At 36.3% G+C, this 25,895-nt stretch overlaps 1 protein-coding gene across 2 annotated transcripts; it reads right to left on the bottom strand.

The window, feature by feature from the left end:
- Window positions 1–2,254: 2,254 nt before the first annotated feature.
- On the bottom strand, window positions 2,255–20,692 carry LOC109005500 (multisubstrate pseudouridine synthase 7). Of its 2 annotated transcripts, XM_018984465.2 has the most exons (20): window positions 20,384–20,692; window positions 19,696–19,774; window positions 19,405–19,605; window positions 18,674–18,888; window positions 18,287–18,359; window positions 16,315–16,371; window positions 12,193–12,272; window positions 12,042–12,104; window positions 11,860–11,947; window positions 11,406–11,508; window positions 11,157–11,260; window positions 10,671–10,744; window positions 8,737–8,801; window positions 8,418–8,596; window positions 5,219–5,286; window positions 5,069–5,129; window positions 4,495–4,532; window positions 4,276–4,344; window positions 3,861–4,185; window positions 2,255–2,570 (listed from the first exon to the last, which is right to left on the bottom strand). In XM_018984465.2, the coding sequence occupies exons 1-20, from the start codon at window positions 20,470–20,472 to the stop codon at window positions 2,544–2,546; spliced, it is 2,058 nt and encodes a 685-aa protein (XP_018840010.2). In that variant the 5' UTR covers window positions 20,473–20,692; the 3' UTR covers window positions 2,255–2,543. The 2 variants fall into 2 exon arrangements, with proteins under 2 accessions (XP_018840010.2, XP_018840012.2); XM_018984467.2 differs by lacking the exon at window positions 19,405–19,605 and having other exon boundaries at window positions 20,384–20,690.
- Window positions 20,693–25,895: the final 5,203 nt, after the last annotated feature.

Here is a 25,895-nt window from a genome sequence, read left to right as displayed (position 1 = left end):
AATATATGTGCATGTTTAGCATTATTCTATTTTTTTTTAAGCTGCTATTTGAGTTTTTTGATCATATAATTCTGACATGAGTGACAATTAAAGATTGCATTTATGAAGATTTTTAAGGACAGTTGGTCAAATGGCAGGTTTTGAACAGGCACATGCCTATCTGCATGCAGGCCGCAGGATGGAACAACATTAAAATTACCAAGTCTCCGTTTAATTAATGATCAATGTTATATTATTAAGTGCGACGTTTACATGCGTTTTGCATCTCATTTGATTAGCCTGACGTACGTGGAGAATTCTCCATCCTATATTATATGTATATATGTCTTTTAAAGGTAATGAACGTGGACAGGTCGATATCTCAACTGCTGATCAGTACTATAATGGAGCCTTGATAAATTATTTGCGTGAAAAAGGGTATATAGGTTTGAACAGTTAAATGGCTAGTAGCTTAGCTAGCTCGATGATCTCATGCTGCATGGAGGTCCAGTACTAGTACTGCCTAGTTATTTATGTATATGTGTAGGACACATGCAATCCTATACGGATGGTTTTTCTTTTTTTTTCTTTTCTTTTTTTTTTTTTTGGTTGTGATATTTCATCAACTCATAATTCAAAATAAGATTAAGGGGAAAAATCCCAAAAAAATAAAACGTTCTAGCGTTATGATCATCTGATTGGATTATTGAGACATCAACCATAAAATGCTTGGGATTTTGTTTTTTCAAGCTGGTAATTTTTGTCACTCAAGCTCGGTTATCATCCATGAATAATTCGGCTTAATTTGCACTAAATTATCAAGTTGGGTTTCTATATATGTCCAACTCATATATTGTCAAAATAATGAAACTCCCGGGCCTTAAATTAATGGAAACATTTTGGCAATCATCAAGAAAAATTTTACTCATCATCCCCACGCATCATACACCATAAATCATTTTTTTTTATTTTTTTATTTTTTTCTCTTACCAAATATGTAGTGTATAAATAATGAGTAGAAGAATTCAATTAATTTAAAAAAAATAAATAAAAATAAGTGTAATATATAGTATATAAAAATGATGAATAGTAAAACTCGATGATCAATTCCTATCTACCAGTCTAGAATTTGATCATAGAGTCTATGATCCCAAGCACGAGCTAGTGGGGCAAGCCGCAAGTTCTTGTGCAACTTGCGCTACGAGTTGTTGAAAAGGACATTTATTACAAATCTCTAGTTGTTACGATCGGATATATATGTAGGTCGATGCATGTTTAGCATTCATGCCACTTTTTGACCACCATGACTGGTGTGAATTAGGGTCCATTTTTTTTTTTTTCTCATTTCTGTTTCAAAATGGATTTAACGTACCCCTTCCAAAGGAAGATAGTATTCGAATTGGTCTTAAAAATGAAAAGGGTTTTTGGCAAAAAGTTGTTTATGAATGATTGCTTAAATTATTGTCCTAATTGTAAACTACTTCAAGTTCATGATATTGGTAGTTGTACAAGGGTTTTAGGTGTTGTGCTGGGCAATTTTAACTAGGGTGCTATAAAAACAGAGCATTGCACCATTTGTTAACTTGATGAAAATAATTTTTTTCATCTTTCTCCCTTAAAATGAGTCCAAACTCCGAGACACTGAACAAATTCCATAGCGGAACTCCACTGGGACAGTTTTAAAATTTTGAAAAATTTAAATTATTTATTTTGTTGTGTAAAAATTTTAAAAAAATTGTAATGATGAGATGAGATAAATTGGAATGAGTCATAAAAACAAACGAGATTATATTTTCATGCCTTCAGTGCTTCAAGATGAGGGAGGCTGTTTCTAGTTATAACTCGAGTTCATGGCTCGCCTTGAAACCATAATTACGTAATCATGAGAGAGTATAAAACTATCTCACCAAGCAACGTGTATTTCTCACTAACTTCTTGCAGATAAACTTGTTACTTTCGGCAAGCCTCCAGACAAACTGTAATCTACAATGAATGCCTGGAATGCCCTACACGTCATGGTAAGAACAACAAAATCTACAGGAACAAAGATGGGTATATAAATAAAGAGAATATATTTGTAACTGTAAATTATGCAACTGTCATGTAATCGCTTTGAAAAAAATAAATAAAACATTAAATCTACGTGAAAAAAAAAAAAAATTATTTTTTTAATAGTAGACCTCACTCTTTTTCAAAGCGATTACACGGCGTTTACGCACTTCACAGTTGTATGTAAAATTACTCATAAATAAATAATAAAAAAAATGCCAAATCATCTGGAAAAATGTCTCTTGGTTCCACTCCCAGGCTCCAAATAGTTTATTAATAAGGAATGCATAGTTCAGTTTTGCTGTCACAAGTCAATGCATGAATCCAGCGAACATCAAGAGGATTAAATCCTAAAACAAAAAGGACAATACATAAAAATCTGTAACGCATTGCAGTATTGAGCGTCCCTTGTTTTCTCCTCCTCCGCTAGTTCTTCCTCGACTCATAAAAGTTAGTACTTTAGTCCCTTACAAAACCATCAGTAGGATTCTGATCAACCGGGCAACAATGTGCCACTAGTTTAATGTTTTGTGAAATGCAACCTGCAGCAGAAAATAACAAGTTACAAATGTGCATGTAAAGCTGGCTACTCAAAATCAACCAGATTGGCATTAGCAATGGTTTGACATGAGTACAGTTCAGTTTGAGATATCCAGATCTAGTTGAAGATCAGCTTTCAAATCGATTCGAATTGGGGTTGATCCTGGATTAGTTAATTTACCGTACCACTATATCAACCCGCATACAATGACAGGAGTGTTGCATATTCACTGCATGACTTAGCTGGGTGAGAAATAATATTTTTACCAATTTAAGATGGATAGCGGCCAGAACTGTTGTTAGTGAATATAGGCTAGGTTTCAATATGTAACGCTCCAAGTGAGGCCCAAGCCACATTTGGGTCCTACTCCAAAAAGACTAATTAATGGTACAATTGGAGCTCCATTGAATCATTATAAAAAGCAAGGTGAGTTCCTTGTAAGGTGAGTTTTTGCATGATAATTTCATAGCTAAGAATAGGAATCAAGAAAACAAGTACCCACCCGTGGGTAGCCCAAGTGGTAAGGGTGAACTTGTGTGCATAAGCCGCACATCAAAGGTTTGATTTCCCCTGGGATCAAACTACGATATAAGTGGAAGGTCATGGCATTGGGTTGCTGTGCTAGTCTCCCCAAGGGTTTAGGTTCCATGGGTGAGTCCTAAGGGCTCTGTGTCATGGGGTGGTTCCCCCGTCATCAAAAACAAAAAAAAAAAAAATTATCTTCCAGACAATATGAAATCTTATACACTACCCTACACTCATCACAAGCATGGGGTATCACAATCTCCCTCCCCTAAATACCCGATGTCCTTGTTAGACCATTCCATCATAGGTGGCACAACTCAAGTCCCACATTTCTGATTAGGGTTGACTCTGATATTATTTGTAAAGCTCCAAGGGAGACCCAAGTCGCATCTAGGCTTATACTCCGAAAAGACTAGTCAATAGGAGCCCCATTGAAATTATTATAAAGAGCAAAAACTTCTCATTCTCAAACAAAGTGCGATCCTATACACTACTTACACTCATCACTAGTATAGGGTATCACACAATACCATACCACAGATCAACAGCAAACCGCATATACACAGGCTAGGTACAAGACCCCAATATCTACACCATGGCATTAACCCTGAATGTGCCTTTACACACTGTATATGCAAACTGGCAAATAAAATATATATGGCCCTTATGGTAGATTGGAAAGATGGCCCTTAGTTTCCCCTAGTCATAAAGTAGTAATATAAAGCGGCTCATTGGCAGATAAGAAAACTTGCAATGAAGTACATACAGATGTTGAGGTCTTAAGAAGCTCTCTTATTGCCATCGTTGCATAACAGGAAGATGGCAGGGTAAAGCTCAACTTCAGGGCCATCTGGGCTTTCTGAGAATTAGAGCGGCAACGAGATTCAATATTTGGCAAACATTCTTCCCCTGCATCCTCTGCCTCATCATCATCTTCAACACCCTCTGCTTGTTTTACACAATCAATTTTGCCCTCATTTCCATCAGCAGGGTCCTCAACTCGAACCATCTTCACAGGTTTATAATCGGAAATTTTGTCCAAATCTGTCTCCACTAATGGTATATCACCATCAGTATATTCAAGTAATTCCCTGCAAAAATGGAAAAGAAAGCTTTTGGTGTACAGTTGTATCTGAAAATCAATAGTTGTGATTTTCATCTCGGAAACTACAGGGCCATACCATTCAAAGTCAACTGGTTTTTGAAACACCCGTCTATAACTTCCTGTCATATTCGTTATGGAGAATTCCCTAAAATCACCCATGTACATAACTGCAATAAGAACTAACAAAACAAGTGTGCATGTGGGAGGGGGAGAGAGGGAGGAAGTGTGTGTGTGTGTTGGGGGGGGGGGGAAGGAGGGGGATTCACCAAGAATAGGAGAGTTTGTGGCCACCTACTTGACACTATGTACACTTTCCGTCAAGCTGATAGCATCCTGATCAATACAGTTAACAACAATTAACCAGAGAAATGGTCTTAATACAGCATAAGCTTTAATTCCAATCAGACACCTCTTGGTTGGCTTGCTGTAGTCAGACATTTATTACATTCTATGCATCTTTAGAATATATCAGTTAATTACTTTGTCCTTATAGGTTATGGCCCACAACCCCATTCTCGGCCTTCTGGCTAGCTAAGATCAAAGTTTTTTTCTTTGTTCTTACCGGTTCCATACTTAACCAAATTGGACGATCATTAACATGTATATCAGGCAAAGTTTTTGTAAACCTATTAATATCTTAGTAAAACCAGGTCTGGCAGTATGTTTCCTTTATAAAAGTCACAAGGCCCAGAAGAGTTTTGTTTAGAAGACAAACCAAAAATAGGCCCGCAATAAGCAAGTAATCTGTTGATACGCCAGCCCAGATGCTCAAATACTATACTATTCGCAAGCAACAAGACATCATAAAAGATAAAACAGCTAAAGATAAAACTGTATTATAAGAATAATATCACTGAAATATAACTGACCTTCTTCGCCAAATCATGATACACATTGGCAGTGCTATTATTTGGATAAACTACCCTAGAACTGCCAAAACAACCAACAGACTAGTCAGAAAAGAGTGAAAACAATTAGGACTCAGTCAAAACAGGAGACAAATGTTAGTCCTTCCTCACCCAGGCATAGGGAGGACAACATCTTCAATTGTATAATTTCCAGTAACAATATCTTCAGTTGTTACAACCTGACAAATGTGTAGAAACAAAGCTCTCTTAATATCCTCACCTAGTATTAATCATATAAACAGTGACATAATCAGACAAATAACCGATGGCACAACCACCAGAATACCATCACATTTAGCTTCCATGCGTCAAAATGAGATTAAATAGTTGTACTTAGATAGATTATACTTTTTTTTTACAAGGAAGATAATTTTATTAAATTGAATGAAAAAGGTGATGCCCATGTATACAGGAAGTATACAAAAGAAAACACCTAAATACATTCTAAGAAGCGGAAAACATCAACAAAAAATCATGAGCAGAACCTCCGTCAATCATTAAAGCAGAAAACCAAAACAATAAAGAGTGCACAAAAAAATTCCGAGGATCCCCCAAGTACGCTCCTTATCATTGAAACACCGCTCATTCCCTTCCAACCATATACACCACATAAGACACAAAGGAACCATCTTCCAAGCCGCATCCACTTGAGAGCAACCATATAGCCCATTCCAACAAGCAAGAAGATCAACCACTATCAAAGGCATCACCCAAGCCAACCCTGTTCTACTAAAAACTCCATCCCACAAAGCCCTTGCCACCTCACAATGCAAAAGTAAATGATCCACAGATTCCCCATACTTCTTACACATAAAACACCAATCCATAACAATAAGATCTTGCTTCCTCAGATTATCCGTCGTCAAAATTTTCCCAAGAGAGGCAGGCAGTCCATATAAAAAAAGCAACTTTGGAAGGCACATGAGACCTCCAAATACACTTCCAAGGAAAAGGAGGACAATGCTGAACAATCAACAACTTATAATACAAATGAACCGTAAACTTCTTACTCCCTTGGACTTCCATAACATCCTATTCCCATCATTACCACCAAGTCTCAAAGACAAAAAAAAAAAAAAAAAATCTAAAACTTCATCAACTTCCCAATCCTGTACAGCTCTAGTAAAACAAACATCCCACTGAAAGGATTCATTAGAATGGACTAGCAAATCAGAAACAGATGCACGCTGATCAGAAAACAGATGAAAAATAGCCGGAAACACCCTGTTGAGGGCTCGATCACCACACCGAATATCAAACCAAAAACGGGTCCTAGAACCCTCTCCAACATCATAACTAACATGTTTAACAAAACCCTCCAAACCCTTTCTAATGAACTTTCCAAAGACACCATAAGCCCCTTTACCTCCCCCCAGAGCGACTCCCCTTCATATTGACATCTCCATAACCATTTCCCCAACAAAGCTTTATTGAAAATCCTCGAGTTACGAACCCCCATACCTCCATTCGAAATAGGAGAACAAACTTTATTCCACCTAACGAGATGGAATTTAGTTTCCTCTCCCATTCCACCACACAAGAAAGCACAAAATAGCTTCTCAATCCGGTTGGCCACCCCTGCAGGCCAACCTTAAATAGATTATACTTAAGGTAATTCAGAACACACATTGTTGTCTTATATAAAATGGTAAACAATATGCAGCATGCACTTTTTTTTTTTTTTCTGACAAGTAGAGTGTCATGCACACCTACCTGGTGGATAGAATATATGAGTAGACTCATTTACAGCTTACATAGACTGCGTGTCACTGGAAGTGGTAAAGTAATCTTTAGTTAAAATCTTCAAAGGTATCACCTCTCTGTTCACACACAAGGTTATATTCTAAAACTTTCAACCTATTACTGTTCACACTGCCTTTTCCTAAGGTGAACATAAAGGGAAATCAAAGAAAATGTCCACATCAAGTTTATCAGTGTATTGAAATGGAAGTTGATGGCTCACAATCAATGTGTGATTCCATAGGGTTGACATGAATTGTGGTAGCCCTAGGTGAGGCAAAACAATACCAAGGTATTTTCCAAATCTAAACTATATATTGTAAGCAATGGATTTTCAATAAGAAATTAATTACCAAATCATTGATTAACAGGTCTTATAAAAAAAACTTTAACTTAAAGTAAAGTTCAGGTAGTCCATTAACGATGTATCCGATAGACCATGCCATTCCAACGTGATGGAATATAGACCCCCCATATTGTGGGCAGTAATATCATGCTACTAAAAGCTTGATAATTTTGAATAAAAAAACTCCTTACTTTTATGCGCAGTTGAGAAAACACTTTATGATATTTTGGGGAAGAGCACAATAAAAAAACAATATTTTGGGGAAGAGAACAAAAAAGACATTCAGATCAAAGTAAAACCACATTAATTGTTGAATGGCTCTTATTGATCTTCTATAGGTTTAAAAAACCAATCACAATTGGAAAATTTATTTATACTAAATGTGCAGCTATGAATGAATCTGCAGTTTATTTCTTGTAACCTGTGAGATGGAACTCATATACTTGTTTAGATTTCTTCTAGATAAAATCTCAAAGAAACCATAGGACAGAATAGGAAAAACAAATTAAACCAACCTGAACAAGAGGAGACACTGCTCAAGGCACACCCTCTAAGTTAAGTTGGATATTATAGGGAAGCATCAAAAAAAGCAAATGGCCATAGAGACTTATTTTTCATTGATGTGAGCAGCCAATGAATTTGTGCTTCTTCCTCGTTAACTTGTAAGAAAAAAAATGCTATAACATAGCTCCAGCATAATAACTTGCAGGGATGTAAAATGATGTAAATTGTTTAAGAATAGAAATTCAATTATACCCCTAGGGATTGTCTCAGTGGTAAGAGCCTTTGGTCTTGGTGATATGTTCCCCCCAAGTCTAAGGTATGAACCTTTTGGTGCAAACAATTTCTACGGGCCATCAGATTAGGGGAATTTTCCATTAAATAACCCAAGGTGCACTTGCGAGAAACTCCTTGCCGAGGGCTTGTGCATGCCCGGAATTAGTCGGGACTTTGTTCCGGGCTCCTAGTGCCGAGAGAGAGAGAGAGAGAGAGTAGAATTTCAATTGTTTGGCATCCAAAAAATAGTTTCAATTGTTTGGCATCCAAAAAATAACAGACATCAAGGGATTGCATAGTTATAGAATACTATATATAATAAAAGGAAAAAGAACAATCCTAAACTGAATCAGAGGAGATGCTACTAGAAGCACAACCAAATGGATAGGTTAGCTGTTAGGGGCATAAAACTTTAAATTATCAAAGACCCATGATAGAACATCAAACCTTTATAAGGTTATTTCTTTCTTCAGGAACATCTGTTTCAGAGATTTCATCTGGATTATTAGAATCATATACATCGTTATGGTTGTCATCTTCGCATTCAGGATTGACATGTCTTGTCACCTTTTCAGTATCATCTCCTTTACGATATACCAAGTCCCCCAACACAACTTGATTATTTCCTGCCACATGGTAGAATAAAACTGAAGAATATTTTTAAATGAAAAGTCACCTTGGCAATGAAAATGATGAAATGGTAGCACAGCAACGGCGAAAGAAAGAATTAGAAATTTATAGTCCAAATATACAGATGACAGCATACCATATTTTTGCACCCTAATGCTTGCTGCATGATTCCACAGATAGCTTTGGTAACTATGTACATACCTGACCAATTAGGCAGCATGCATTACCAAAAGTAACAAATGAAAATATGATTCTCTCACCTCTCTTCATTTATGCTTCTGCTTGTGTGTGTGTGTGTGGGCGCGCGCAAGTGTCTCAAAGTTGGTGAAAGCGCTAGGCACACTTAATTGAAGTAAATTACACATTTTTAAAAATGATATATAATAACAAAAAAATATTAAATACAATAAAAAAAAAGTGGTTTAAATAGAAAGATGGTAATTTATTTAGCCTACTAACTCAGTTTATTAGAGGATTATGCAACATTAAAATTAATTAATCAAAAAATTACATAAAGTTTAAACTAAAACTATACACATACATGATATTCAATAGCCATAATCAAATAGAAGTAGATGGTTGAATTAAAATATACCAAAAAGACCATGACCAAAAGCTCAAGAATCGTAGGTATTGATAGGGCTGAAAATAAACAATACTACTCGATAGGCAGCTCGAATTTGGCTTGATTAAACTTGAATTTGACTCCATTTGATTATTAAATAGGTAGTTAGCGAAAATAAATTGACTCAATTATTAAATAATACAAACTCGTATAAAACTCACCTGATTCAATTAAATTTCGTGAACATTCTCGTATAAAGCTCGGCTCAACTTGTTAGCTCGCTCATATATTAGCATACACATATATATTAACACAAAATAAATCACATTATATATGGATATAGTTCACTATATATGTCATATATATAGTAGTTATTATGAATACTGATAAAAAAAAAAAAAAAAATTATGATGAACATATTTGAGTATATATAATTCACTAATTTATGAGTATAATTATATAAATATTATAAATATACTGATATGTTATACAAGCATAATTTATTAGAGTTGGATAAGAGCCAAATAGCCATATAGTCTTTAGCCATTTAATCGTATTTGTCAATAATTGTGATTGAAGAATAAATTTGTATTTAATTGTAAATGGTGACTAACAATATTCTTTTACTTTATTTTTTTATTTTAAAAATCAATTTAAAAAAAAAATGATATACAAGTCAAGTGGAGTGCTTGATTGAGCACCTGACTTTATTTTTAGTCGAGTTTTGAGTCGAGTTTGAACATGAGAATGTCTTATTTGAGTCGAGTTCAAGCATCCAAAAAAACACAATTCAAATTTGAGTCAAGCTCGAGCCTTATTTTTTTAATAATTGAACCGAGTTTGACCAAGCACTACTTGCTCTAACTCGGCTCGATTACAGCCCTAGGTATTTAATTTTATGCTAGCTAACATAAGCAATTAAATATTAATCCATTTAGAAAGCCAACTTGGACTATTATACCAGGTTCAAAGCATATACATCACGTATGACAACACGTGGCACCATGGTATGTGCATATTCTTCAATATCAACAAATACCTGATAATGTTTATTAATAATACTTAATAACATACGGTGCCATGGTACATAAGCTCAGACAAAAAGCGCAAAGAAACATGCTTTTTAAATGCGCTTCAGTTTTGATAAGCAGAGCGTGCTTTTATGAACACTGGTGTCTGTGTGTGTGTGTGAAGGAGAGAGAGCAGAGTAAGCATAGAATTGAAAAAAGCATTAGGGAATCCTACCATCTCCATTCCCACCCCTCACTTTCTACCCAACAAAACAAAGGATAAAGATGATATCCACCCACCAGCCATTTTCCCACCACACTCTTCCTTTCCCCCCAATTTTCTTCTGCCAAACATAATGTTAATACCCAAGCAAATGAATTATGAGATACTGTCAATTTAGGCATTCCATCGATCTCCACCTGCACTTCTACTCTAGTTGAGGCCAGACCAACTGGGAAAAGCAAATTCCAACATATGCTGGAATAACCACTTACATCATTCTCAATGTCCTAGGTATAGCTTTCAGAGCCTGCAAGTAGTTACCAGGACATTTCTTCAAGCACTGCAACTGTATGAGACCATAACGAGAAATGTCAAGCTATTATCAGGACCAACATGAATCTTTCTTTGGAACTATCAAGCAGAATACATGAAAATCAAAATAGATATGGGGGAACACCCAACAGGCAATGCAGTGAATGCAGCAAATATGGTAGGGAAAGGACTTGACATAATGAACAAATTAGACTACAAGAAACTAATCAGCAGAAAGTGGTACTCAAGACACTATTTTTATTTTTTATTTTTATAAGTAAACGATTGTATTAATAAGAATAGGCATAGCCCAAGTACACAAAATGGTAATCACGAGGTAACACTAGAAGAAATGGAAACAAGAAAGTCATGAAAACCAAGGCCATTAAATATTAGCATAATCCAAGAATACAGACATGCATAGGCAACCAAAGTTGGAATCTTACTATAGCCCTTTCCGCAACCAGATGCCGAGGTAACTGCCTCAGAGTCCCTTCAATGTCGTTACTTTCTTTGTAATATTCTCGTGCTTTTGCTATAGGATTTCGTTGTATTTATAAATCTAAGTTAAGAAAAACATTTGCTCCTGTAATGCAATTGAGAGTATGCAACAAACCTCGTGAGTTGGAAAGAGTTGAGTAGACAAAATTCCCCTCACAAGATACAGAAAAAAAAAAGTAAAATAAAAAGGATATCCCCTTCTCTTGGATCGAGAATCATGCTTACAGCAGTCTTCCACTCTCCTCGAAGTAATGTAGCCCCAATTAGGTGAGTTGGCACAGAACCACTTCCAAAACGCTGAACTCATTTGCATATATTTCAAATAAATTATTTTAACAAGAAACAAAACCTGCATCTACTATACAAACATAAGGTGCATGGCATAGGACATCTCAGGCTGCACATTACTGGATGACAATGATTTTGCAGTCTTTTACAAGTGTACTCATAGTGGACTTTGCCACATAATGGAACTTCAAAGAAATTTTAAAGGTTTAATTTACCTCAAGTATATTAATTGACATTTAGCTCAAAAATTAGTATGCACTACTCACCAATACTTATATAACACGATCTGTTCAATTGAACATCCAACATAAAAATAAGAAAGAAAAAATACACACTTATGAGTGACGATTAAGAAAGTACTTGTAAACCAAAGTAGTTGATAAATCCAAGCTTTCCCAGGGCATCTGCAGATAATTTGATGGTATCTTCAGAATCTGCAACAACTCCTCTGAGAAGATACGTGAGTGCAGTGAGTGGATAAGATGAGATGTTGACCAACGAAAGTACCAATGAAAATATAACTTCAGGGAAAAACCCTTTACCGCAATGTGACAGTAAATCGGTTTCCCAGGAGCTGGCCAAGAAGAAGTCCTTCCCTGACATAGCTAGACAAAAACTCAGCTATAACATATGAATAAATTATACAACAAAAGGGCAGGAAAAAAACAAGAACTCAAAACTCATTGACCTTACCAGAAGTCACCGACTTTGATACCAATCAACCTTGCATTAAGAGCAGCTACTTTAGTTGCATGCTGCTTGAAAACAGTAACCTGGAAACACAAAAAGAACCAATCTACTGAAGCATCTTTCGTGAAATGACTAAAAACTTTGTACTACTTCAAGACTTTCATCCGATATTTATGCCCGAACTTGATTGCTAACCCTTTTTTATACAAGTAATTGCTAACCCATTCAATCTCTGCTTCTTCATTGAGTATTATTTTGCTTACTATACCCATTGTAGTAGCATGATAACTATTATTGTTACTCTTGCTACCATTGGGATAAATCTAACCCCTTCCCTGTTCCCCCCCATATACATGGGATATTTTAATATGAAAAATTCGCATATGCTACCAAGTCAGCCAGTGATCTATGATTCTAATAAGCATAGACTCTCCATTTTTGACAGTATAATATAGGGCTTTGAAATATATATATAATTAAAAAAAAAACCTTAAAATTTGAAGTTGGGAGTTGGATTCCATACATAAAGGCTACTGATCCAAAAGTTATTATGGTCTACTAACAATTGATATAAAACAAATAAACATAAACATACAGACCAGCAGGCCCCAACAAACTACAGCCTTCCACAAAGCCTCCCTTTCTTGTTGATGGCACTACAATCATTTCCCTAGAAGAACTTGATTGAATGCTGTCAGTTTTTCAACTCACCCCCAACCCCACCCCACCCCACCCCATATGTAGACCAATATTTGAAAGACTGCTTGTGAAGGTGATCCTCCATCATTTAGACAAGTACATTATTTTCCAACCAGCCACTTTCCACTCCAATTTTTCGATCACACTGTCCCAAATAGACTTTGAATTGAAAGAGGGACCCATGAGGAGGACAAGGTACATCATTGGGCAAAGAAGATACCTTACACCTCAAATTGCTAGCCCTCTCTCCACATTGAAAACGTTTCCCTCCAGAACCGACTCTAATTTTGCTTAGTTCACTTCAATCCAAAAACAGTTTCAAAGCATAGGTGGAGTGCCCTCAAAGATCAGATATGACCTAGATTTTTCCCCACACAATATCAATGTCATTTGCAAATAATAAATGAGAAATGTTGAGTGTGCTAAGATTCTTATTCCCTGCAGAAAATCCAAAACTGAAAGCGACATCAGCAGCACTAGAAATCGTTTTGCTTAGATCTTCCATGATAATAATGAAGAGTAACAGGGAAAATAGGTCACTCTGTCTCAAACCACGGGAACTACTGAAAAAAACCTCGATCGTGCCATTCATCAATATTGAAAAGTGACCTAAAGAAATACAATGCACTACACAAGAACACCATCTCCACCCAAAACTACATCTCTCAGGCAAGTAATGCAAGAATTTCCAATCAACATGATCATAGGCTTTCTTCGTGTCCAATTTACAAAGTAACCTTGGTCCTCCTAAAGTAAGTCTACCATCCAGGCATTCATTGGCTATAAGTGCCAAGTCTAAGATATGTCCTTTTTTTTATTAGTAAACAAGAATTTTATTAAAATAGGCGAAGCCAAGTACACGAGACATATACAAGAGCAACACCTATGCATGAGTGTCTAAAGATACAAGGAAATCATGTACATTCATGCTATTAAAGTCTATTACAATTGACCAATGGAATAAAGTATATAGAAATAAAGTTCTAATCTCGTCCATTGTCCATTCACGATTCTCAAACCTTTGACAATTCCTCTCCATCCATATGCACCATCATATTGATTGGGCTTATCTGAACTCTAAATCGGGAGGTATCCTATTGTTGTGGGATACGCGAGTGGCCAATCTGATCAAGGAGTATGTCAAGGAATTCTTGGTGGCTTATTCTTTTCTTAATGCGGATGATGGTTACAAGAGGTCTTTTGCCGGTGTATATGGTCCTAATGTGAACAGCAGTAGAAGGTTCCTTCTTCCCTACACATTCCCTTATTTCATCAACTTTCTGGAGGACCCAATCTGATTGAAAATCTACCCAGTGTGAACCAAGCAGCAACAAACATAAAGGGTTAAGGTCGTCCCTTGGCCCATCCATGCCATGGTGAAAGTAAGCATTACCTTCCTCTACCTCCCTACAAACCAACTGAAGATCAAGCTCCTTCCCAAACCCATTAGTTGCAACCCCCAGTACATTCTCAGAAGAGGAGGAAACCCCTGTCGAATCCTCGCATAACTCGGACTCATCTTGGATGTTCATCCCCACTCCCTCAATAAGACTCCCACAACTAACAATGGGCTGCAAAGAGCCTCCTAATACCTGTGGCAACCCATTTACAGCAACAGAACGAGGAAGGAACTCGATTCAAGCAACCTCGACAGTCTCCTTAGTCGTGCCTCGACAAATCTTGCTCGACGAAGCAGAGACGTGCTCCGGTGAGTCATCCACAGGGTCACCAATGTCTAAAGACCTTTACTATGCCGGCCCGAAGGGCTCTAGGGCAACCTCGGCAATCTCCTTAGTCGTTCCTCTGCAAATCTTGCTAGATGGAGCAAAGACGTGCTCCGGCGAGTCATCCAGAAGGTCGCCGACGTCTAGCAACCTTTTCTGTGCTGGCCCTAAGGGCTCTAAGGCAACCTCAGCAGTCTCCTTATTTGTTCCTCTACAAATCTCGCTCGATGGAGCAGAGACATGCTCCGACGAGTCATCCAGAGGGTCGCCGACATCCAATGACCTTGTCTGTGCCGGCCGGGAGGACAAATGATGGCGGCGCCTCGGGAGACATCACGCTCAGGCCTGAGGAGGAACCAGATGCTGGCTTGATTCTCCATTCGGGAACAGGCCCTTAGATTTGGGTCGGGCAGCCCATCTTCAGTTTCAGCCCAACCACCAAACTATTTCCATTTAACCCAGTCTAAACAGGTCCATCCAGCCCACGGCCCAAGCTCATAATTGAGCCCAATCCTACATCAACCTTGGCCATAAGCTCACGCCTCTCCTACACCCCCAACAGTTCAGCCTTCACTACCCACAACATCCCTTCGATGTCCCCCACTACCGAGCAATAATCTGACAACTTAAGCTAACAGTTGTCAGCATGTAGTTCGCCCACTCTGTTTATAGCATATCCTTCACTTATTTTTTTAACTTCCGATCAGCGTCCTCTGCTGGAGCAGGTACCATACTCCTCAATACCGCCGCGTATGACACACCTTTGGAGGAGGAAGGCCCAACCACGACAGATGATCCACCATTTCCCCTTCAACTAAACAAGGGGAATTTCACTCTATTTTCAGTTGAAGAAACAGAGGATGAAGTACCTTCAACCATTCGAACGTTATAAGCAAAACCTTCCCAACCTTGACTGTTAATGCCTTTTGGAATAGCCAAAACACACCCATTGTTTCCATTCCCGAACTCAGTTATCAACAAGTAACAGCCCCTCGAATTTATGCTACATTGGATAGTGAGAACACCAACATCCAACCGTAACTTTTTGAAGAAACCAGCTTTCCATGGATGTTTGAAACAATCCTCCACCATCCCAGCCACCCAAGATGCCGTCGAAGATTGAAGATAGATAGATTTTAGAACCCTCCTACTCTTCTACGGTTACCACCCTCCTTCACAAAAACAAAAACTCCACCCGAGAACTCCTAACACCCGACATCAACTCAGTTCTCCAATAAGATGACTAATAGAGAAGTAAAGAAAAGGAAGGATATTTCCAACGAGAAGCATCAAGAAATCAGAAAGAAAAGGAGGAGAAGAGTCAAAGAAAGTAACCAGAATTGAGTAGGGAGATTAACTCCAATGAGGAGCGCCGGAGATGGGTATAAGAAAGGTCATGGAAAGGGAAACGTAAAATCCATTTTTGAAACATACATACTTCCAGAGTTATTAAAAATGAAGAATATGGATGTGTTCATTTTTTAATTTAACCAAGTTCTTGCCTATGTCATTGATTCACTAAAGAAAATTGTGTGCTTGTCTACACATTTGGCTAAAGAAAACTACATGCATATGAGAATGTTAATAAAGGACTCAAAAAAAAAAAAAAAAAAGTTGTTGCATGCATCCATTATAGATGAAGAGACAAACAACCAAACAACTTTCAAAGGCAACACAAGTAGTTATGGCAAGAATTCATTACCATCTGAGTAGAGATTGCCCGTTTATCCTTCGTACCTGCGAACCCAAATGATCTTGGCTGTAAAAGAAAATTTAGAATGAACTTAGAAGGAATATGGGAAATAAAAATGATTAACAAGTTTTACATTTTTGAGCCATCTCAATTATTGATTTGTTTAGAGATTTTAAAAAACAAATGAAAAATGGAAAATAATCCCTAATTTCTCAAAAAAGTTTTAATCATTGCATTTACTTTTTTTTTTTAAATGGTCATTCTGTCTGGTTTTTATCCAAAACTGTCACACCCCAAAAACTCGGGTCTATATTTTGAAAATTAAGAATTTCCTCCCATATCTAGAATTTGGATTTCTAGAAAGGAATTTTTAATAATGGTGTCAAGAGATTCTTTATGTTTTATTTGTTAAACTCCGTCTATTTAGAAAAAAAAAATACAGTAGAAATTAGAAGATAAGTTGGTTTAAAGAGCGAATGAGAGCTGCACAAATGAAGTCCTAAAACTTATCTGCAAGAGCTACTGAGGGCTGCACATAGTACATAAGGGGCTCTTAGAGAGTCCTGAAAATTACAAAGTTTATCTAGCATATACTTGTTACGTTTTAAGAGTCCTTTTTCTAAGAAACTAGGAGTCTTCTCCTACCTGAGTTAGGAATCTTAGAAAGCACATCTTTCATGCATGTCTTCCTCTATGACCTTCAGCCTTACAAAAGGGACTTCAAAGTATGACAATTTGGAATAAAACTTTTTTTATAAGTAAGAAGATATTTTATTGATGTTGAAATAGGAAAATTTGGAATAAAACTGCAGCCAGCCAAGAAATAATACACCCAGCTAACTTTGTGACTTTTCTTGATATTGCATTGAGAATAGGAAACTAATGAATGAGATTCTACGTTTCTGGAGAAGGAGAAGTTCTCACCTTTTATGGTGATTTAAAGGAGCTCCAATTGTAACCTTGACTAGTTCTTTTGGAATATAGGCCAAGTGTGGCTTGGGTCCCTTGGGTCGTTACATTTCCCTTCTTAAAAATAAACTCTAGCCATCTAAGGAACCGTAAACACCCTCTCCCCAAACTGTCAGCCCTCTATTCTCAATCACTGGTAAGAGAAAAAAATTATTAGAAATCATTTTTAGAAGTTGTTGTATCCTAGGGGTAAGGAAATTCATTGATTTCCGGCAACCTTTTCCTTCAAATTTCTCTAGAAACAAATCTGAACGCCTGTCATTAAATTTGTCCAGATTTAAAACTCCAGATTTCAGGCCTTAAATTGCAAACTTTCTTCCCTCTTGCTGCTGTCACTTATTGGTGACAGAACTTCAGAGTTTTCATCAAGTTTCAATCTTAAATAATCTTTAAATTATCCCCATCAATTGGTTCAGTTTGATATTCTAATTTCCCTAGCACAACAATACTTCAACAGCCTTTATCCAAATCCTAAGAATATCTAGACGCTGCAAACCTTTTGTGCAACCTCTAATCAGATTTAAGGAAAGTTTTCTTCAAGAATTCCTTTAAAATTCTGATTATTTCTTGTTTCTATATTTTATACGTTTGGATAGTGAAAGTGTTTGAGACTGTTTGAGAATGTTTGTGAATAGTAGTGAAAAAGTAATAATAAAATATTAAATAGTAGTGAAAAGTAATGAATAGTAGTAAAAAGTAGTTGAAAAGTAAATAATAAAATAAAGAATAGTAATGAGATATTCTGAGAGTACCTCAGTACCCAAACCTGTATATAGTTAAAGAGTGCAATAACTCAGTTTTTGTGCAAAGGAAAGAGGTGGACAGAACTGGCATCTAGTCTTCCCTTGGGGCACAACAAGGTCTTCTAGGTAATAACCTGCCTTAAATCCCTATCTGCTGTGATGTATAGTCTATGCTAACATCAATTCTCAGAGAAAAATGTCCCATGAATCATAGATAGGAGCCAATGATAAGAACTAAGCCATTTCCAATACAAAAGAGTTTAACATACCTGGATGCCAAGCATTTTTCCTATCACTCCTAAGGCTTCTTGTGTCTCCTTGTTCTCCTTGTAAAGATGAAATCTGAGTATTTATATTGACAGGATATTTCAGTTATTGCTCAAACGCCACCTAAAACACACATGTCGTGAATATGCTTAGTGGAGGTATGGAAGTTCAAATCTTGAATGTGCAAAGAAGAAATTGATCTGATGCTGTTCTACATTTCATACATGCAAGTTCAATGGGTTTCGCTGTGTCAAACATGAAAACCATATACAAACCAGGCTAGATCTGGTTCTTTAATGCACGAAGACTTCAAATCATTAAGAAACATTCAACTGGCAGAACGATGAATAAGAGTATAGCAAGAAAATAAGGAACTTTGCCAACATCACCTCAGGAACTTGCCATCAGTCTCTGACCAATTTTCGGAGCCTCTGCTATCAAAGGGCATATCGACTCTTTCTTTCCGTTTCTTGGAGTTTCTGCCTTTATTTTTATGACCTCCTGTATTTAATCTCACGCGGATGCATTTTGATGAGGCATCCGGTCCATCAACCACATCGGTGACAAGGAATTTGAAATTTTGCTTAAAAAAATTGTGCATTGCCTGAAAGACACAAAAAAGTGAATGTTAAGGGCATGTTTAACATGGAACTAGGTGAAAGACTTGAACTTTAGGTTTACAGAAGTGTAGTCAGAAACAGAACTAAACAATCTGGGCATGGCAATGAATTTTTGGAACCTAAATCCAAACTTAAATTGGCAGCACAATAAAGAAAACCAAACCAATTTGACTGAGATCCTGTCAGTTAGGTTTGAGTTCAGTCAGTTGAGATGCATGCATTCTTTTCTTAACTTGTCTGTGCTCATACCCCCCCCCCCCCCCCAAAAGTCCTCAACCAAAAGCAAATCATTGGAATGGTTGGTCCAATGACTCCAATCCTCAGGTGCAATTGCACGAAGAATAGACCTAGCAAAAACTATGTGCCAAAATTCGTCTCTCACCAAAACTAGCGATTTTCTCAAAGTCATGAAAAAGCTCCACCAGACACATATGGAACATAATGGATGTGAAAAAGAAGACCTATAAATGAATTAAATGAGTCCAAACTCCAAAACCAACCGTTCGATGAGATTTATCAGAATCTGGGGAGAGAATGATTGGTGAAACACTTTCTTCAACACCAGTATTAATTTGACTAATAAGAGCTTCCAAACGCTTGGCATCAGAGTCACCAGCTAAAGATCTAAAAGTATCAACTTCAGAAGCATAACTTTTACTATTAGCTGTATCATCTATCTTTGTCACGGTTTCCTCACTGATCTGAGTAGATTAGAAAATGATGCTACAATCAGAATAAAGACTAAAAGTATAAAATGAAACCAATCCATAAATAATATCAAGCTTAAATACCTCTGGTGGAGCATCCAATGAGGTCAAATGAACAACGTTTCCTTCCTTATCTACTTCATTTACAATAAAATCAGAATACCTAGATCAAATTCCAAGAGAAAGAAATAGATGAGTCCATTAATATAACTACAAGACAGCACCAACTTATAAAAAAAACTACGAGACAGCACCAAATAGTTGTCTGATGGGCTTAAGAGTATGTCTACAACTTTCTTCTAAATGATGTAGAATCGTACGGAAATGCCATAGAATTGAACTTGCTTTGTAATACGATGTGAATACATAGACGACAATAAAAGAAATTAAAATGGTTATTAAAAAGTTTACAAGAATGGTAAAGTCGTTCAATAAGGCTAATTCTTTCGAAGCCAAGAAGAAAAAACAGCAACGTAGATTAGATATAATATGCAGATATTAAAACAGCAAAAAAAAAAAAAAAAAAAACAAGCCCTCTCTTTGGTTAGAGAGAGAAAACAGAGGACAAGAAATATCTAGGAAAATAACTAGTAGACATCAAGCCATAAAATAACAAAGGATTTTTTTTTTTTTTTTTGTATTAATTTCAGTTCAATATGTTTCATACATCTTTCAACGGTCAAGAAGAGCAGTGATTTTAAATCTTTAGGTAAATCATTCGAATGCATGACCAAGAAATGAACTAATAGAGTAATCAGATTTCTTCTAAGACCTTTGTTTGAGAATTCCACGAAAGCCAGGGAGCTTTGAGATGTAGCAGAAGATTCCCACGTCCGATTCTTCGAGGGTTTTCGCTGCCATTAGGGTTTTCGAAGATACCGTAGTGGTGGTGTGCGAGTAGGGTTTTAGAGCGGAGAAGCACAATGAGTCGGTTCTAACTTATGCCACGTAGGGTTTGTTTTGGAAATAAAAATTTAAAATGATATTTGCAGTGCGCAAATTGATTACTTAGAGAAAGTTGTAAGACAGTTTAATTTGATTGATTGGCTAGAAGGAGAGAGGGATGGCCAGGTAACCGTTATAGAGACCACGAGCAATAGAGAAACATGGAGACAAGAAGAGAAAGAGAGAAATTTGGGGGGTTTTTCCGCATTGTATTTAGTATTCAACTTTTAGCGACGGTCCATTTGTCGTCGTAACAGACTTGAGAATTTATAATAAAGAAGTGCTATATACATATAAGAGGATTGTATTACAGGACTGTATGTCCCAATGTATAAAATGATTAGATTGTCTCCATTTTTATTTTTAGGCTATAAATGATTACATTATCCCTTTTTCTTCTGCAACCTAAAGTCAAATGAAAATATTTAAAATTCTGCAATACTGCTAGTCGCCTCTGCCACTCCCCCTCGACCAAATCTCCACCATCGTTGACTACCACAACCCAATTTCCTCCACCATCGACGAAACCTCCACCTCCACCATCGACGAAGTCACATACTCAAGGTTTGTTTTCTTTCCCTTTTCCTCCACCATCGACGGAACAACTACATGTTGTTTATTTTCTTTCCCTTTTTCTCAAGGTTTTTGCTCTCAAGCTCTACCTCACTCGTTTATCTTTTCTTCCATTTTGGTCGTTTGCAGTTCTTGTTTTCTAGGAAACGAGGAGGGAGATCGATTGCAAGAATAGTGGCCATCCTTTTGCACATCACTTGCTTGAGTTTGGTAAGTTCACCTGGATCACTTGACACAGTTCTAGTGTGGTAGGGAAGGTCTGAATGGCTGGCATGCCTTGGTGGTGTTTCATGTCGTAGAAAAAAAGTGACTTAGATATAATAATTCTAATGGGTTGCTCGGTTGCTTGAACTCGAACCCAAAACTAGTGGGAAGGTGTAGATGATTAACAATCATTGAAAACTCCAGACTCTTTGTTTTTGAAACATAAAAAATCCAGATTAATTGCAAAGATGTTGCTTTCTGTTGAAAATTATTTTCAAATGTTGTGCTCTATGCTCAAATACTTTGGTTAGTGAGATTATCTCATGTTTGGTTAGTGAGAAAACAGAATTGTGTCATAAGGAAAAAAAGGCACTTAGGACAATTTTTTTATCTTTTAATTTGTAAACTGGTTTACATATCAAACTGCTTAAATATATTCTTTTTCTGTCTTTTCCTTGCCTAACTTGAGTACTTTTTTTTTTTCCATGTTGTGTTTAAATATATCAAGATTGTTCTTGATGGAGAAAATGGAAGAAAGCACATCTACTCAGCGACCACTACTTTTTTCGAAAAACAGTAATTACATGGATACCTCAAATGTTAGAGATGATGAGGAAGTAACTGATGATCATGATGTAGTACTGGAGAATGATGACGATAATGTGATTTTGATTTAGTTTTAATGCATTTATTTTTAAGTTATTTAATTTTTTTATGTATTCAAATGTAGGCAACATCACGTATGGAAGATGTATTAAATCTCATAAATTCGGTAATACTGCATGTTACACCACAAAGTGTTGTATCGCAACTGCCTGGTACACAACAAAGCATTATTTCTTAGGTCTATGTTAAATAATATTCCATTTTGCACCTATCTGTTTATATTCTTCTAAACAAGTAATGCCAAGTAGTTTGCATGATTTTTACAAAATATTTCAAACTACTTGCAGGTGAACTTCGAATATCATAACCCTCTTGATGATTGATGAAAGACATTGTAGACTGCTGCAGAAGACATTGTAGACTGTTGCATTTTGACTATTTAATGAGATTTGAAGACGTTGTAGATTGTACATGTTGACTATGTTAACAACTTCAAACTCTCATCAGTTGTATAACTCTGTTTTGTATTCTTCTAAACTTGGTATATTGTTGTGACGTTAGATATTTTAACCATTTGATTGGTATGAAGTTATATAAATTTTGGTGGACATGGGATATGTTTCCTCATTTTCGAAACAGTTACAGGTTGGTCATGTTAATGAGATTGGTGGAGATTAGATTGGTCATTATAATTTTCTAACTCTCATCATTTTCATCATGTTTTATTTGTCATCATTGATATTTTTAGTATTGAAAACATAGCAATCCAAATTATCTAAAAGCATAACAACAAAGAGTTACAATATAACGAAGGATATCACAGATTCTACAAGTTTCATACACAACTGTTGGATTTGTCCCTTGTACAATATTGATAAAGGTGGTAAACCAATTTATTACAACCTACTTAACAACATTACATAGTTGGATACACATTTACTTAATCTGTAATTGTTCTTGATTCTATCCAACAACAAAATATTAGAATTGCAAGTCTCCAATACACACAGGGTCGCATGCGTGCATGTTTAATATCTTTTATTAGACCATGAAATTCATCCCAATCATTTTGGATGTGCTTCTCCGATTTTTTAATCTGTACTCTTGCACATTGGAGTTCTTTCTCCCTCTTTTGGAGTTCTTCCTCTCACTTTTAGAGTTCCTTTCTCTTTTGAAGGCAACATTCTCTTTCGTAGACAACTTTTTCTTCATTTTCTACTTCAACATCTGCCCACAAAAAGTACTCGTAGTATAACCTTCCCTGCAGCAAACAGATTGTATAAATCATTGTGGGAAATTACAATGCCAAAGTTCAATGTCTGAAAAAAGTTGCCCAAACAAGACTAATTAGTGTTTACCACTTGCAATACGTATGTAATGTTAATAACTCATTCACAAATGTATTCAAACGCATACACTGGAATTATCATATGGAACTAATTCAAATCTTTACAAACAACTAGAGTGCACACAGTCAAAACTAGAAAACACAAACCAGATGTACATAAAGATCTTAACACAAATTTACAAACTGACTATTCGTACATTTCATCTGCATAATCTACGATTTTCCAGAACCAAACACGAATTACCATATGAATTACCAAAACCAAACACAAATTTTCCAGAACCAAACATGAAGGGAACCACGAAAAATATGAAAAATGTCTAGGGCTATACCTTACAGCTATACCTTGCAGCTATACCAAACACGTTCTTGAGAGCGTGGATCTAAGGGACTTGTTTCCTTAAGAGGTGATGTGTATAGTTATGACATTCTACTGATGGAAATTTTTATAAGAAAAAAGCTCACAAATGATATGTTTACCGAAGAAATGAGCTTGAAATCTCTTGTAGAGGAGTCATTATCCCTTTCAATAATTGATGTTGCTGACACCAAATTGTTAAGAAATGAAAGTGATTTTGCTGCCGTAGAGGAGTACTGTCTATCATCTACTATGGGATTGGCTTTGGGTGGTTGAGCAAATTCACCAGATGAGAGGATTGATATAAAAAAAAGGTTTCCGCTACACTCAACAAGATCAAACTAAAGTTTCGTGAAAATATTGAAGGATGTGTAAGATTCACTTTCTTATTCACAGCTCTTAACTCCCTATATATATATATATATATATATATATATTTCTACACCACATATATAAGATTTTGAAATGTTTGACGACCTGCAACTTATTTTTCTTCTACTTACATGGTTACAAAAAAAAAAGACAAAAGCAAAACATTTCTTCCATTAATCCAAGCTTGAGAAAATGAGGCAATTATAAATTAGAATCCCTAATTGACCATGCTTTCAGTGTTAATTTTACTATCTAATTTGTCCCAATTACTGGATCGGAGATGGAACCCAAACTAAACTCAACCAACTTATAAAGCTAGCTTATGGCCAAAAAACGTGAGAATGGATTGGCTAGAATTGGTTGTGGCTATGGAATTTGATTATATTAGGGTTAAATCATATAGGTTTTGTTGGAAATTCCATAAGCTAAGATGTTTTGTATTTTTTTTTTTTTTAAGTTGGGGAATTGGGTTTTGAACTCTATAACTCCATTTTGAGGTTGGAGGTTATGTCAATCACGCCATAGTCCTTTGGCCACATAATCTAAGATGTTTGTGTTAGTTTATTTGCTTACTATCTAAATGTCTTTCAAGCTAGTTGCCAACGAATAAAAGCAAGAACATGAGTTTGATCTTAGAAGTAGTAGAGTTCTTCGGTTTAATTATCCAACTTAAAAACACATGACAAGTAGCTTTGATGTTCCTGTACATGCTAATATAGAGAACATTAAAGATCTCTTGCTATCCTAATATTGGTCTTGTGTGCTCATTTTTTTTCTACACCTACTACAACAACCCTTGAACATCTTTTCATTTCATTCGTTTCGCTTGGCTTTCCTTTCCTTTGTCTCTTGCACTTCTCATTCAATTCCTGCCTGTTGGTCTTTCTCATTTCTCTGGATGAAGCTATTAAAGAAGGGCGCCACAGAAGATGGGAGATCAAGAACAGTACAAGATAGGAAACATGATTGGGACTTCAAGAGAGTTAACTCTCCATTCAGCCTAGGTAGTGTCTTATAGGAGATTGGGGGATCAATACAACTAAGTAGCTCATGCTGGTAGAGCTAGGATTCTCGGGTCCGATCCTATCGATAATGGAAGGATGTTCGAGACACAAGAACCCAGTTCGTTCAAAGTCTCAAAGATAGATATCTGGTGTGAATACTTAGTTTTTGTGAAGAGAAGGCTCCCCTGGATGTAGTGTGCAGCAAGTATGGTGAGGTCCCATGGAGCCAGGTTAAAAGGGCACTCCGATTGCATTATGAACTTGTAATTAATAATGCAACCAATACAGGATAATATTTATATTCAATAATAATTATTTGAGTGCTTTATAAATTATATATTTGATTCACTCTGGTTCAAACGTTTCATAGAAATATTAGAAAATATATTAAATTAAGATATTGAAAAGTTTATTGGACATTCAATAATTAGTTTTGTTATTCATCATCCCACACACCACACACCAAATTTCTTTTTATTTTTTTGGTTTTATTCCCACTAAACTAATTGAGTTCTTTTATTCATCATTCATACACTACATATTTGGTAAGAGAAGAAAAAAAAATCATGTGTGGTGTGTGGTATGAGAATGATGAGTAGAGTTTTTCTTCAATAAATTAGATCGTTAAATCTTTTCCATATTTATTAGTGTAACGCCCGTCCTTGTGGTGGGACTTTTTCCAAAATAATTTTATAAAAGGACGACGGGAATTACCATCCTATTTAAAATTTTTCACTTGCATACCTAGGGTGCGAGACTCCACGTTTATAAATTAAAATGTGCTTTGGATTAAGAGAAGTTTACAGCGAAAAACATAAATCTTATAATTAAAAGGTCTCTCGTACGTTTAAAACTCGTGCCTAGACTTCCGTGC

The sequence above is a fragment of the Juglans regia genome, chromosome 11, assembly GCF_001411555.2.
Source record: "Juglans regia cultivar Chandler chromosome 11, Walnut 2.0, whole genome shotgun sequence".
Classification (NCBI taxonomy): Eukaryota; Viridiplantae; Streptophyta; class Magnoliopsida; order Fagales; family Juglandaceae; genus Juglans; species Juglans regia.
This window is presented reverse-complemented; position numbering and strand designations above follow the sequence as displayed.